Source organism: Camelina sativa, chromosome 4 (genome assembly GCF_030686135.1).
Source record: "Camelina sativa cultivar CO46 ecotype springtype chromosome 4, ASM3068613v1".
NCBI classification, from domain to species: domain Eukaryota; kingdom Viridiplantae; phylum Streptophyta; class Magnoliopsida; order Brassicales; family Brassicaceae; genus Camelina; species Camelina sativa.
The window spans coordinates 27634957-27647910 of record NC_141883.1 but is presented as its reverse complement, the minus strand read 5'-3'; the positions used below and the strand labels follow the sequence as shown (position 1 = coordinate 27647910).

Genomic DNA, 12954 nt, shown 5'->3' with positions numbered 1-12954 from the left:
AAGACCATTCAAAAGATCTAGAAAATGTTTGCTTGAAGGTGTTTTGTTTTGATGGTTGATAAAGTTCTATTATATCCCTCGCACGTCGAAATGACAAAAAACTTGGCTTAGAATGGTATCTTGCAAGCGATATATGTGAGGAAGTTATAAACTGTTTGCTAGATGTTTTGCTTTTTTCGGTTATTGTGATTTCAACTTAGCATTGACTTTTTTATACATCCTATTTTAGCAATCTATACTCAAAAAAGGATTTTTGGATTTAAAAAGGTAGTATTCGCATGACGTGGCAGATCATATATCTTTTATATTGTCAACTAGCATCAAAATCTTTGTATCAAACTGAACTTTCTTTTTCATGACATTAACGATTTGAACCTTTTCTTACCTTGAGCTAATTATTTGATAATAAGCGATAAATAATGAAGGCGATTATCGCAAAACAGATATTTACAGTTAAATATATAAATCATAAAGTTTGTATAGTATCAGCATCAATCTTTCTAAGAACATATAGCCTACCAGAACGCATTGACTCTCATGTGAAAATTTGTTAATAAGAGAACTCATGAATCATGATTCAACAATTAATATGTAAGACAATTCTTTTTCCGTGGGTTATGAGATTTCTTGTAAGAATAGGTAAATGGAATGTACTCATCATTTTAGGTCCTATTTGTGAAGCGTATAGTATAAAGTCTTCAAAAACAGATATAACAGCCATACCAAACCTTTATATGCCTACTTCTCCACGTTAGGCTTATATTACGCATTTTTTGGGGGGATATATATTATATGCTTACTTCGTCACGTTGAGCTTATCCTATTATGTTGTAATTAGAATTTTTGGGTTTTCGTGTAGCCCACTCATCATCATACTATTGAAGTCGTATCCACATTTAATTTTGTTCCAATGACTTTTCTTAGTCCAATTTTGTTATATACTTCTCAAAAAATTATTAATCACTAATATGGGCATGTTGCACAAGACACCTACTGTAATAATGTAGACTTTATAGCTTATGAATTTTTGAGTAGTACTGACTAATGAGAAGAGTGATCCAATTTCGAATTGTAAACTTTGTTTCTTTTAAATCAGTCTTGTCCTCTTTTATTATGAACATGTTAAAGTTCTAGTTTTTTTTTGCATTTTTTTATATAAAATATCTTGCCACGCATGTATGTGATTGATTCTGAACATGTAATGGAATACGTAGACTTATACAATAAATGTTACCTTATTAGTTATAACCAAATATAGTACAAACTAAACTATAAATAAGTTAGGAGATTATAATATGTTTTATAAGTAAAATAGGTCAATTAGCTCAACAGATTTTTGTTCTTTTTAAAATTATTTATATTGTTAAACATGTTATATTGTCTTTTGAATGAGAAAAGGGAAGGTGACTTTGTTTGCTAGACCAAAATTGGTCCAAAAACATGTTTTTTTTTTTTAGTTTTGGAATGTCAGCTAAAAAAAACACAAGACAGTCTTCGAGAAGTGGTGAGATGTTAAAAGAAAAAACGACAATTTTATATCGTTATTATCGTAAGATAGGTACGAGTTCTGGTTTAACACGATTTGGACATCTACTAACTAGCATGTAATGAAAATTTCGATGTACATAATTCTCAACCATCAACACCATATGTACTATTATAATTCTTATTTTTCCAACCGCATAAAACCCGTGTAACTAAACCCAAGTTATTAAACAAACACTAAAAAATAGCGAATTTTCAAAGTAGCTTAAGCTAATAGACATAAACACAATGGGGACGAACAACAGAGAAGGGGTTTTTGTACAACTTCTCACCAACCCAAATACTTTTAGGTTAATACATTACATCAAAATATATACAAAACCAAAAAGACATCGTTAGATACTTAGAGATTACCAACTATTTTGACCATTTCGTATCTCTTTCATTCTTCTAACGAAAGCTTTTGCCTTATATAGTTTCTCTCATCATTCTTGTTCATATCTTCTTTGTGGGTATGAGTTGTAAAACCCATTTAACCTGAAAAGTATAAGAAGAAGAAAAAAAACATAGAAAATGTCTGGCTTACTCGTTAAATTATCTCCATCCAAACGTGTAGCTGGCAACAATGATCTTCCTCTGTTTTATGTGAACCAGACGTCCATGGAGCCTCAAAGATATCCAAGGGACACGCCTAGAGTCTCTGTCACATTCGCCGAGCTTCTAATGAATGTGGAGGATGCAAGGAATGACCAAAGTGTAGCTCGCCGGACACTGGAAATGGCTTCACCTATCACTTCTTCTACATCATCTTTCGATACATGGACTTCAGCTCCAGCTTCTTCGATATCATCTTCCCCGTTTGTTCTTTCTTTCAACGACTTGACATATAGCGTGAAGAGCCAGAAGAGGTTTAATCCCCTTGCTTGCTACGGGAAGTCACGAAATGGTTCCTCCGTGAACACTAAGATACTACTGAACAGTATTTCAGGTGAAGCTCATGAAGGGGAGATGATGGCGGTTCTTGGAGCTAGTGGATCTGGTAAATCAACATTGATCGACGCATTAGCCAACCGAATCGCAAAAGACAGCCTCAAAGGCTCTATCACTTTAAACGGAGAAGTTCTTGAATCCCGCCTACAGAAAGTCATATCAGCTTACGTGATGCAAGACGACCTTCTCTTCCCAATGCTTACTGTGGAGGAAACTCTAATGTTCTCGGCAGAGTTCAGACTCCCTCGTTCACTCTCCAAGAAGAAGAAGAAAGCAAGGGTTCAAGCTCTGATTGACCAACTAGGCTTAAGAAACGCTGCAAAAACCGTGATTGGTGATGAAGGCCACAGAGGCGTGTCTGGAGGAGAAAGGAGAAGAGTTTCAATTGGAATCGACATAATCCATGACCCCATTATCCTCTTTCTCGACGAGCCAACCTCGGGACTTGACTCTACAAGTGCATACATGGTTATCAAAGTGCTTCAAAGAATCGCACAAAGTGGCAGCATAGTTATCATGTCCATCCATCAGCCAAGTTACAGAATCATGGGTTTGCTAGATAAGTTAATCTTCCTTTCAAGAGGTAACACGGTTTACAGCGGCTCACCAACACATCTCCCTCAGTTCTTCTCAGAATTCGAGCACCCGATTCCTGAAAACGAGAACAAAACAGAGTTCGCGCTCGATCTCATCCGTGAGCTAGAAAACTCAGCAGAAGGAACCAAAACACTCGTCGAGTTCCACAAGCAATGGCGAGCCAAGCAAGCACCAAGCTATAACAACAGAAACACCAACGTAACCCTCAAAGAAGCGATAACCGCAAGTATCTCTAGAGGGAAACTTGTCTCAGGGGCAACAAACAACACATCAAACCTAACAACCTCATTCCAAACATTCGCAAACCCTTTCTGGATCGAAATGATCGTCATAGGCAAACGTGCTATACTAAATTCAAGAAGACAACCAGAGCTCTTGGCAATGCGGCTAGGAGCCGTAATGGTCACAGGAATCATCTTGGCAACAATGTTCACTAATCTAGACAATTCCCCAAAAGGAGTCCAAGAACGTTTAGGGTTCTTCGCATTCGCAATGTCCACAACATTCTACACATGTGCAGAAGCAATCCCAGTCTTCCTACAAGAACGTTACATATTCATGAGAGAAACAGCTTACAACGCTTACCGAAGATCCTCATACGTCCTCTCTCAATCCATAATCTCAATCCCTGCTTTGATCTTCCTCTCCGCGAGCTTCGCCGCCACAACGTTCTGGGCCGTTGGACTCGCCGGTGGCTCCAGCGGTTTCCTCTTCTTCTACCTCACAATCCTCGCCTCGTTCTGGGCAGGAAGCTCATTCGTAACGTTCCTATCCGGCGTAGTCTCAAACGTGATGCTCGGATTCACAGTCGTCGTAGCGATCTTAGCCTACTTCCTCCTCTTCTCTGGATTCTTCATCTCAAGAGATCGGATCCCACTCTACTGGATCTGGTTTCATTACCTCTCACTAGTGAAATACCCTTACGAAGGAGTGTTGCAGAACGAATTCGAAGATCGGACGAAATGTTTCGTTAGAGGAGTTCAGATATTCGACAACTCGCCGTTGGGGCAGGTCCCCGAAGCGATGAAACTGACTCTGTTGAAGAGCATGAGCGGTGTATTGGGGATCAATGTGACGGCGGAGACGTGTGTGACGACGGGGATTGATATATTGAAGCAGCAAGGGATAACGGATATTAGTAAATGGAATTGTTTGTGGATCACGGTTGCTTGGGGTTTCTTCTTTAGGGTTTTGTTTTATTTTACACTCTTGATTGGGAGCAAGAACAAACGCAGGTGATCGTTTAACCTTTTTTTTGGGGTTGTTTTGTGAAATTTCGGAAAAGAATAAAACATGTAATTTATTTTCTTTTTTTTACCACCTAAATATTTGTATTTTTTCAATATACTGTACACTTATAATTAATCAGTTCCCTTAATTAAATGCATATCAAATGTTGTTATATGAAGATGAATAACTAAATATATTGACTTGATCAAAATGTGATTAAGTGTAAATGTGTAATTTATACAAAAATGGCAAACCTCTTTACTTGGTTATGAAAAGCTAATTTTATGGTTTCCAAAATTATTTTGCTATAAATGAGCTTATTACAGTTCAAGGCCCAATAGATTGCAAAATTGGTAAATATCAGCGATTTTTATCTCTTTTTGGTTAAACACCTTATACCGGTTGGTTGTAGAGAAACGCCAAATCACTACCGTTTTTGGATCTAGTCGGTTCTGTCTGAAGCCCATTTATATGCTTTATGAAAACCAGGCTTTTGCCTTACCAAACGCTGTTCTTCCCCCTTTCGTTTCGAAATTAGGGTTTCCGGGTTACGCGGTGCGCTCCTTCAATCCCCCCCAGGTATCGTGAATCTGTGTTGAATTTGATGATTCGGATTGAGGTTTAGTGTTTCCCGTTCTCGAATTTTACGTTTTTTTACTTTGGTTTGATGAATCTGCGGTGCATGTCTTTCCTTCCGGTTAGTTTTTCTTCTCGTCTCCAACGATCTTGATTGAGTGACGTTCGATTGAAATCTTGACTCTTCGTGGGAGGTTTTTTGTTTAGGTCTTGGGTTAGTTGGAGTTGTTGTTGTTGACGTGTTTTGTTATACAGTGGTAATGCTCAAAATTTATGGTTTCTTTTGTCCTTTTTTTTTTTGTTTTGTGTAGTTTGAACAATGCCTCGTTACGATGATCGCTATGGGAACACTCGTCTGTACGTTGGTCGCTTATCATCTCGTACTCGTACCCGAGACCTTGAACGTCTTTTCGACAGATTCGGAAGGTAATTGAGATTTGAAGGTCTCTTCTCTCGCTCTCGCTCTACTTATGATTATGAAAGTAATCTGATTTCTACGTGATGGGGTTTAAATGACAATCTCAATGTGCTTTCTTCGTCTTTTCTTAGAATTTGTTTGCTATTGTGTGAGGAACATTATGCAGAAAGTTTAACACCTAAGTATCGAGGGGTAAAGATTGTGAAATCTAGGGTTTAGTGTATGTTTTTAACTTGAATGATCTTATTGAAGGTCTCTGGGACCTGGAGGTGTTTGATGAATGGGTGGACTTGGTGGAATTTCTTGCCAAGTGTATAGGGGCGGGGGCCGCCTTGGCGAATCTGTTTGTTGATTTTGTTTGTGTGTGTGTGTTTTGATGGAAACGGAGACTCAGTCTCAAAATGGTGTTTACCAAGTACTTATGATGTGATGGCCTTACTTTTCTGCCAACAATTTCTTCCGCAGAGTTCGCGATGTGGATATGAAGCGAGATTATGCTTTTGTTGTAAGTAAAATCTCTTTTTTACCGTAAGGTTTTGGCTGATAAAAAAAAAGCCATGTAAACTATGTATGATTTGGGAAATATTCACACTGTGCATGCGGTTTTCGTCCTAACAATTTTGAAACAGGAATTTAGTGATCCCCGTGATGCTGATGACGCGAGACATTACTTGGATGGACGCGACATTGATGGGAGTCGCATCACTGTGGAGTTTTCAAGAGGAGTGAGTTTTTTTTTTTGGCTCTCTCTATTTTCATGATCTATTGTTTGTTTATATGTATGGTTGATGCTAATGCCTTGGATATCATGAATAGGCACCTCGTGGTTCTCGGGATTATGATAGCAGAGGCCCACCTCCTGGGTCGGGTCGCTGTTTTAACTGTGGTGTTGACGGTCATTGGGCTCGAGACTGCACAGCAGGGGACTGGAAGAACAAGTGTTACCGTTGTGGAGAGAGAGGACACATCGAGAGAAACTGCAAAAACAGCCCCAAGAAGCTTAGGTATAAAACATTTCTTATCAAAAAGTGAAATTTTTGTTATCCTTCCGGTTTCTTATAACTCTTTGTGAATTGTATGCAGGAGGAGTGGAAGCTACTCCAGGTCACCTGTAAGATCCCGTTCTCCTCCTCGTCGTAGAAGAAGCCCAAGCCGGAGTCTTAGCCGAAGCTACAGGTTAGTCTTTTCCCTCTTAAAACTGCTTGTTATCTTCAACTTCTTGGTGTGTGTAGATGTTTACAGGCATTAGATTTTTGATATGAACTTAATAGCATGAATCTGAGTAACTGCTTTCTATAGCTTTGTGTATGGTTTTAATTGTATAGCACTCTGATTGACTTCTTCTTTTCTTTATGGTCAGTCGATCAAGATCCCCGGTGAGAAGAAGAGAGAGGAGTGTGGAAGAGAGATCACGCAGTCCAAAGCGAATGGATGACTCTCTGTCACCAAGAGGCCGAGATCGTAGTCCGGTTCTTGATGATGAAGGCAGCCCAAAGATCATTGATGGGAGCCCGCCACCATCTCCAAAGCTTCAAAAGGAAGATGGTTCAGACCGTGATGGTGGTAGCCCCCAAGACAATGAGAATGGCAGAAACTCTGGAGCCGGCGGTGACAGCCCAAGAGAGGACCGTAGCCCTGTTGATGATGATTACGAGCCAAACCGTGCTTCCCCTAGAGGAAGCGAGTCCCCTTAACTCTCTGATGGCTCAAGGCCTCAGGTTACAGGTGTTAGCATGTGTACTATTGGATCGACCGACTGCTAGATACTTCCTTTCTCGTTTAAGTGTGTTTGCTTTGGACCCCTTTAAGTTCATGTTATCAAGAGTTTTTCTATTTAAGACATATTGTTGGATGTGTTCTGTTTCAAACAAGTTTTCAAAGGTTGTTGTTATGAGTATGGATATTTATAAAAAATTTCAATCTGAGGAGAAGACATGAGTTTGTAATTGGTAAGCTTTAGTGAAGAAGGATGGCCAACAAAGATACGTAGAGGTTATGCTACTAACCGTGGCTGCTCCAACCATCATGTTCATGACTACGATCTGAAGCTGAATAGCTTCAAGTGGCGACGCACCACCCATTATCATACCAGTCATTGCGCCTGGTAGAGAGATCAACCCAACGGTTTTGCAGCTATCCAAAACCGGAGATAGAGAGATCACCAATGCTCTCTTCACCTGTTGCAACGTCGCTTGTCTTGGCGTTGCTCCGAGTGCCAATGCTGTCTCCACCTAAACAAATTGATTGAACCGGAAAGTCTAATTAAACCGATAATGTGGTTCGGTTTAGGTTGTAAAAGTATATAGTTATTTATTACCAGGTTGAGTTGCATCTTGATGTCATCTCGAAGCTGTTTCATTGTAACTCCGGTGACCGTCATGGCGTTTCCGACCATCATTCCGGCGACAGGGATCATATACCTCGGAGTGAAAGGAAAGACGTTGAGGATAACGAGCATGAGCATCGTGATTGAAGTTCCGGCGAGGATAGATACTCCTGCCACGTACTTCCCACGTGGCACGTGCTTAGCACGTTGTCCGGCAGTGTAACCGGCGACAGAGACCTGTACGGAATGATCAAAGCATTTTGAATAAATAAGAAAAAGTATCGAAAAACAGAGGAGATCCTAGAGTTTGAATGGAACAGACCATGAAGAGATAAGCGAGGATGATCCAGCCAGAGTTTTCTTGGTTGAAGATAAACTGAAGAACAAATCCAATAACAGAGAGCTGAACAAACGATCTGAAAACAGAGTATATCATTTCTCCTTCCAAAGAGAGGTTCTGCGAGTAGGAGAGAACCACAGCCAAAAGCACAACCGCGAGCGCCGCCGCAGGCTTCACCATGCCTTTCAAAAACACGATGAGCCATTCGTAATCCTTGAAAAAATCTTCCCAAACCAGATCCATGTCGCTCTCTGTGTTCCTCTACTTTTGTTTTGTCGTCGTCTTATGAGTGCGGTAGTAGTGGGGAAGGGTATTTAAAAGAGGACCAGTTGGAAAGAGTAACTTTATTTTCTTCAGCTTATGTTTAAGATCCTTTTCAGAAAGAAAAAAATTATAGATTCGATTCCTTTTATCAATCGTGCGAACTCATACCATAGAAATTTTATTACAAACCAAAGAAAATTTCAAGAAACTCATTATAATAATTCAAGAAAATACGTCATTTAGAACAAAGTCAAAAGAGCTGAGAGGGTTTTAGAGAACTCTTGGTGCATTTTACCGCCTTATACAGCTATATTCATTTGATTACCTGGTTGATTAAATAACTAATGTGTGTTCATTACGTAATTATAAATTATTTTCACTAGTACTAGGTCTTGTTGTAACCGTTAATGGCCAAAATATATGAAGAAAATATCTGGATCTGGTATATATACTATAAGACTAATCTAGAGGAACTCCATGTGATCTACAAGACAATGAAGAACAAGAACAATATCTAACATTCTACAGTTGCTACCATCTTCGGCTTTAAACATGAAAACATTGTTATTGATCTCGATCCAACTACAACCTGGATTCGTCCTCAGTCCTTTATCTTTCATCATCTTCCTCACTGTCGCCGCCTCTTTCCAGTATTGGACACTGGCGTAAAGATTCGCCAGCTGGACATGCGTGGCTGCACATTCAGGTTCAAGCATCAGCCGTTCTTCTGCAGCTCTGATTCCAGTCCACACATCTCCGTGAACACGGCAAGAGAAAAGCAGAGATCCCCATATGACTGAGTTTGGTTCCATTGGCATGTCCTCGATCAGCTTCAGGGCTTCTTGCAACAGACCAAATCTGCCGAGAAGATCTACCAGACAAGAGTAATGGTTGAGTTCTGGTTTCAGGCCGTGTTCCTCCATCAAATTAAAGAACTTTCTTCCTTCTTTAACCAGACCCGCGTGTCTACACGATGACAAGACTCCTAGATATGTGATTGCATCAGGCTTTGTTCCGCTTTTAGGCATCATTACTTCAAAAAGCTCGATTGCTTGCGTTGCAAGGCCGTGCTGCGCGTAACCAGCAATCATAGAGTTCCAAGAGACAACGTCCTTGTTCGAAAACAGGTCAAAGATACGAAAAGCATCCTTCAAATCACCGCATTTGCAGTACATCGATATGAGAGCATTTGATATATGAAGATACGACTTAAAACCCATTCGAAGTGTCTGGCAATGAACGCTTCTCCCTTGCCCTAGAGCTCCACTCCCCGTGCAAGCGCTCAAGAGAGCCGTAAATGTATAATCATTCGGATCAGAAGTTGAATATCTCATCTTTGAATAAAGCTTCAAACAGAGATCCACACGCCATTCCTGCGCAAACCCTGAAATCATAGCCGTCCACGAAACAACGTTCCTCTCAGGCATTTCTTCAAACACTTTATGTGCACTCTCTACCTCACCTGAATCTCGGTACAACACAACTAAAGAACTTCCAACGTAGACATCTGAGATAAACCCACTTTTTAACGTCATACAGTGAAACCCATAACCTGTTCTAAAGTCTCCACTCGACCCACAAGACCTCACGGCGGACGATAACCCATAGCCATCGAAACTCCACCCATCACGCTGCTGCATACCGCCATTGACAAATCTTGAAGAATCCTCCAACATAACTTCTTTAAGCACGCTCGAAACGCCATTTTTTGTTCTCGAGAGATCAAAATCATCGGAAATCGCTGAACCTATGAATCGCCTCGAATCTGTTTGTAGAAATTCCTGAACGAAACCAAAATGATTCTGACGACTCGACGATGCTCCACCAGATTTCGAAGATATAATATCTAAAACTCTCAGAGCACGAGCTCGTCTCTCGACTTCAGTTGCTTCGTTGGTTAAATCACGATTCAGTGATCGACTGTAGCCAGATCGAGATTGAATATAACTGAAAGCTCTACAATGATGTTTTCTCAGAAAAGACATGAAACTTAAAAAAACACCGACGACTCCATCGGTCAGTATGTACGTATAAATTACTTTAAATATGGGCTTAAGTCCAATTAACAGGCCCATTAACTTGCTTTGGTATATAATGAAGATGTTTATTTTCTCCGGTTTAGCTTTTTTGGTTAGATATGAATGAAGTTGGGATTCGAAATTCAACGAGCCTTGCTAGGCTTGCTAAACAAAGCGGCGGTCGACGGCGGCGCGTACGGTCACCTCATCCAGCACTTTACTACCCGTCAACGACTTCCTCTCCACGCGCTTCAGCTTCATGCGCGCATTGTCATCTTCTCCGTCACGCCTGACAACTTCCTCGCTTCCAAGCTCATCAACTTTTACACCAGGGAGAATCGCTTCCGCCAAGCACTCCATGTGTTCGACGAAATTACCGTTAGAAATGCCTTCTCTTACAACGCACTTCTCATCGCGTATACTTCGCGTGAGATGTATTTCGATGCTTTGTCGTTGTTCTTGTCTTGGATTGGCTCTTCAGGTGCCGCCAGGCCAGATTCTGTTAGTATCTCTTGTGTGTTGAAGGCTTGGTCCGGCTATGATGGTTTTTGGTTGGGTTCACTGGCTCGACAAGTTCACGGGTTTGTTATTCGAGGTGGGTTTGATTCCGATGTCTTCGTGGGCAATGGGATGATCACGTACTATACAAAGTGTGATAACATCGAGTCTGCGAGGAAAGTGTTTGATGAAATGTCTGAGAGAGATGTTGTTTCGTGGAATTCTATGATTTCCGGGTATTCTCAAAGTGGGTCTTTTGAGGACTGTAAAGAGTTGTATAAAGCGATGTTGGATTGCCCTGATTTGAAGCCTAATGGAGTCACTGTAATAAGCGTATTGCAGGCGTGTGGACAATCTAGTGATCTTGTTTTCGGGATGGAAGTTCACAAGAAGATGATTGAGAATCAAATTCAGATGGATTTATCCCTGTGTAATGCTGTGATTGGTTTTTATGCTAAATGTGGTAGCTTGGATTATGCAAGAGCATTGTTTGATGAGATGAGTGAGAAAGACTCTGTTACGCATGGGGCTATAATTTCAGGTTATATGGCTCATGGACTTGTTAAAGAAGCAATGGCTTTATTTAGTGAGATGGAAAACATTGGTTTGAGTACTTGGAATGCTGTGATTTCGGGTCTTATGCAGAACAATCATCATGAGGAGGTTATAAACTCATTTAGGGAGATGATAAGATGTGGCTCTAGGCCAAACACGGTGACTCTTTCGAGCCTTCTTCCTTCGTTGACATATAGTTCAAATCTGAAAGGGGGTAAGGAAATCCACGCTTTTGCTATCCGTAATGGCGCTGACAGCAATATATATGTCACCACCTCCATCATAGATAACTATGCCAAATTAGGATTCCTGCCAGGAGCTCAAAGGGTTTTTGATAACTGTATAGAGAGGAGCTTGATCGTTTGGACTGCAATTATAACAGCATATGCTGTTCATGGGGACTCTGATTCTGCTTGTAGACTGTTTGAACAAATGCAATGTCTTGGAACTAGGCCAGACAATGTCACACTAACAGCTGTTCTTTCAGCTTTTGCGCACTCTGGGGATTCGGATAAGGCGCAGGACATATTTGATTATATGGTAACAAAGTATGACATTGAGCCTGGTGTTGAGCACTATGCTTGTATGGTAAGTGTTCTCAGCCGGGCGGGAAAACTTTCGAATGCAATGGAGTTCATTGCTAGGATGCCAATCGAACCAATTGCTAAAGTATGGGGTGCATTGTTGAATGGAGCTTCAGTTCTTGGTGATGTGGAGATTGCTAGGTTTGCTTGTGATCGCTTGTTTGAGATGGAACCTGAAAATACAGGGAACTACACTATCATGGCGAATTTGTACACTCAAGCAGGGAGATGGGAAGAAGCGGAAATTGTAAGGGATAAGATGACCAGAATTGGATTGAAGAAAATCCCTGGAACTAGCTGGATCGAAACTGATAAAGGATTACGTAGTTTCATTGCGAAAGACAGTTCGTGTGAGAGAAGCGAAGAGATGTATGATGTAATAGAGGGTTTACTTGAGTCAATGAAGGACAAAGAGTATATCATGAAACAAGAGCTTGATGAAACTTATTGATCCTTTCTTAAGTATCTCCTATGCATTTTCTTGCCATGAAGTTCAAAGTTTTTTTTTTCTAGGGGGCATCTACAGTAAATGATGATTTTGTTCTTTTTGGGGCTTTTCAGAGAGTTGCTATTTAATGATTTTGTTCCCATGATTTTTGTAGTTGTGATTGAACGAACATGGGGTTGAATAGTTGATAGAAACAGCAAACCCAAGCTTCAACTTGAGAGTAAATGAAGTGATATTGATTGAAGTGGTAGGGTTGCTAATAAGAATAAGAACATCACTTTTTTATGATTCATTAGTTTGGTTCACAAAGTAAGCATTATTATGATTAATGGTTGTTTTGGTAGTTAATTTTTGGTCCCAGAGTGAAGTACACGCGAGCTCTATGTTATTTACTAATCAGTAATCACTTAATTTGTCTTTGCGTGTTGCTAAGCATATCTAATTTGTAAAATTTGTAAAGTAAACCAAAACAATTACTTAGGGTAAGGTTGGGAGCATTAATATTTCAGCGTAACCACCTCTAATGATTTACTCTCAGATCTATAGAGGGTCACAAGAATTTTCTCATCTCCTTAATTTTATTCGATTACAGTACTGTCTGAAACTTTTTTTTGTTTTCGATATT

At 40.2% G+C, this 12954-nt stretch overlaps 5 protein-coding genes and 1 pseudogene across 10 annotated transcripts in view; 4 read left to right on the top strand and 2 right to left on the bottom strand.

Annotated features, from left to right (window-relative positions):
• LOC104782150 (small ribosomal subunit protein uS7z) overlaps window positions 1-12954 on the top strand; it is a 47720-nt gene that overhangs the window by 17000 nt on the left and 17766 nt on the right. The gene's annotated exons all lie outside the window — the stretch shown is intronic.
• LOC104782159 (ABC transporter G family member 2 pseudogene) lies at window positions 1976-4474 on the top strand (annotated as a pseudogene). Its single transcript, XR_015597572.1, has one exon. The product of XR_015597572.1 is annotated as an ABC transporter G family member 2 pseudogene (transcript).
• On the top strand, window positions 4642-7260 carry LOC104782157 (serine/arginine-rich splicing factor RS2Z33). Of its 5 annotated transcripts, none has more exons than XM_010507012.3 (7): window positions 4642-4881; window positions 5190-5304; window positions 5762-5801; window positions 5926-6021; window positions 6113-6300; window positions 6380-6472; window positions 6657-7260. In XM_010507012.3, exons 2-7 carry the CDS (start codon window positions 5198-5200, stop codon window positions 6988-6990), a joined length of 858 nt encoding a protein of 285 aa, XP_010505314.1. In that variant the 5' UTR covers window positions 4642-4881; window positions 5190-5197; the 3' UTR covers window positions 6991-7260. The 5 variants fall into 5 exon arrangements, with proteins under 5 accessions (XP_010505314.1, XP_010505315.1, XP_087367803.1 ...); XM_010507013.2 differs by having other exon boundaries at window positions 4675-4881; window positions 5549-5801; XM_087511677.1 differs by having other exon boundaries at window positions 4784-4999; window positions 5549-5801.
• Window positions 7169-8376, bottom strand: LOC104782158 (protein ALUMINUM SENSITIVE 3). Its single transcript, XM_010507014.3, has 3 exons — window positions 7945-8376; window positions 7614-7859; window positions 7169-7527 (listed from the first exon to the last, which is right to left on the bottom strand). Exons 1-3 carry the CDS (start codon window positions 8203-8205, stop codon window positions 7213-7215), a joined length of 822 nt encoding a protein of 273 aa, XP_010505316.1. The 5' UTR covers window positions 8206-8376; the 3' UTR covers window positions 7169-7212.
• LOC104782156 (pentatricopeptide repeat-containing protein At2g37320) lies at window positions 8648-10356 on the bottom strand. The gene has a single exon (XM_087511674.1). The coding sequence runs from the start codon at window positions 10299-10301 to the stop codon at window positions 8691-8693; it is 1611 nt and encodes a 536-aa protein (XP_087367800.1). The 5' UTR covers window positions 10302-10356; the 3' UTR covers window positions 8648-8690.
• LOC104782155 (pentatricopeptide repeat-containing protein At2g37310) lies at window positions 10368-12474 on the top strand. Its single transcript, XM_010507009.2, has one exon. The coding sequence runs from the start codon at window positions 10368-10370 to the stop codon at window positions 12330-12332; it is 1965 nt and encodes a 654-aa protein (XP_010505311.2). The 3' UTR covers window positions 12333-12474.

What these genes read in the sequence shown, in the direction of transcription:
- LOC104782157 (XM_010507012.3), top strand. Translation starts at nt 5,198, where the DNA reads ATGCCTCGTTACGATGATCGCTATGGGAACACTCGTCTGTACGTTGGT. An exon ending in CTTTTCGACAGATTCGGAAG is followed by an intron (nt 5,305 to 5,761) that starts GTAATTGAGATT and finishes TTTCTTCCGCAG; the next exon opens with AGTTCGCGATGTGGATATGA. An exon ending in AGCGAGATTATGCTTTTGTT is followed by an intron (nt 5,802 to 5,925) that starts GTAAGTAAAATC and finishes ATTTTGAAACAG; the next exon opens with GAATTTAGTGATCCCCGTGA.
- LOC104782158 (XM_010507014.3), bottom strand. Translation starts at nt 8,205, where the DNA reads ATGGATCTGGTTTGGGAAGATTTTTTCAAGGATTACGAATGGCTCATC. An exon ending in TCCTCGCTTATCTCTTCATG is followed by an intron (nt 7,860 to 7,944) that starts GTCTGTTCCATT and finishes CATTCCGTACAG; the next exon opens with GTCTCTGTCGCCGGTTACAC. An exon ending in TCAAGATGCAACTCAACCTG is followed by an intron (nt 7,528 to 7,613) that starts GTAATAAATAAC and finishes CAATTTGTTTAG; the next exon opens with GTGGAGACAGCATTGGCACT.
- LOC104782156 (XM_087511674.1), bottom strand. Translation starts at nt 10,301, where the DNA reads ATGGGCCTGTTAATTGGACTTAAGCCCATATTTAAAGTAATTTATACG.
- LOC104782155 (XM_010507009.2), top strand. Translation starts at nt 10,368, where the DNA reads ATGAAGTTGGGATTCGAAATTCAACGAGCCTTGCTAGGCTTGCTAAAC.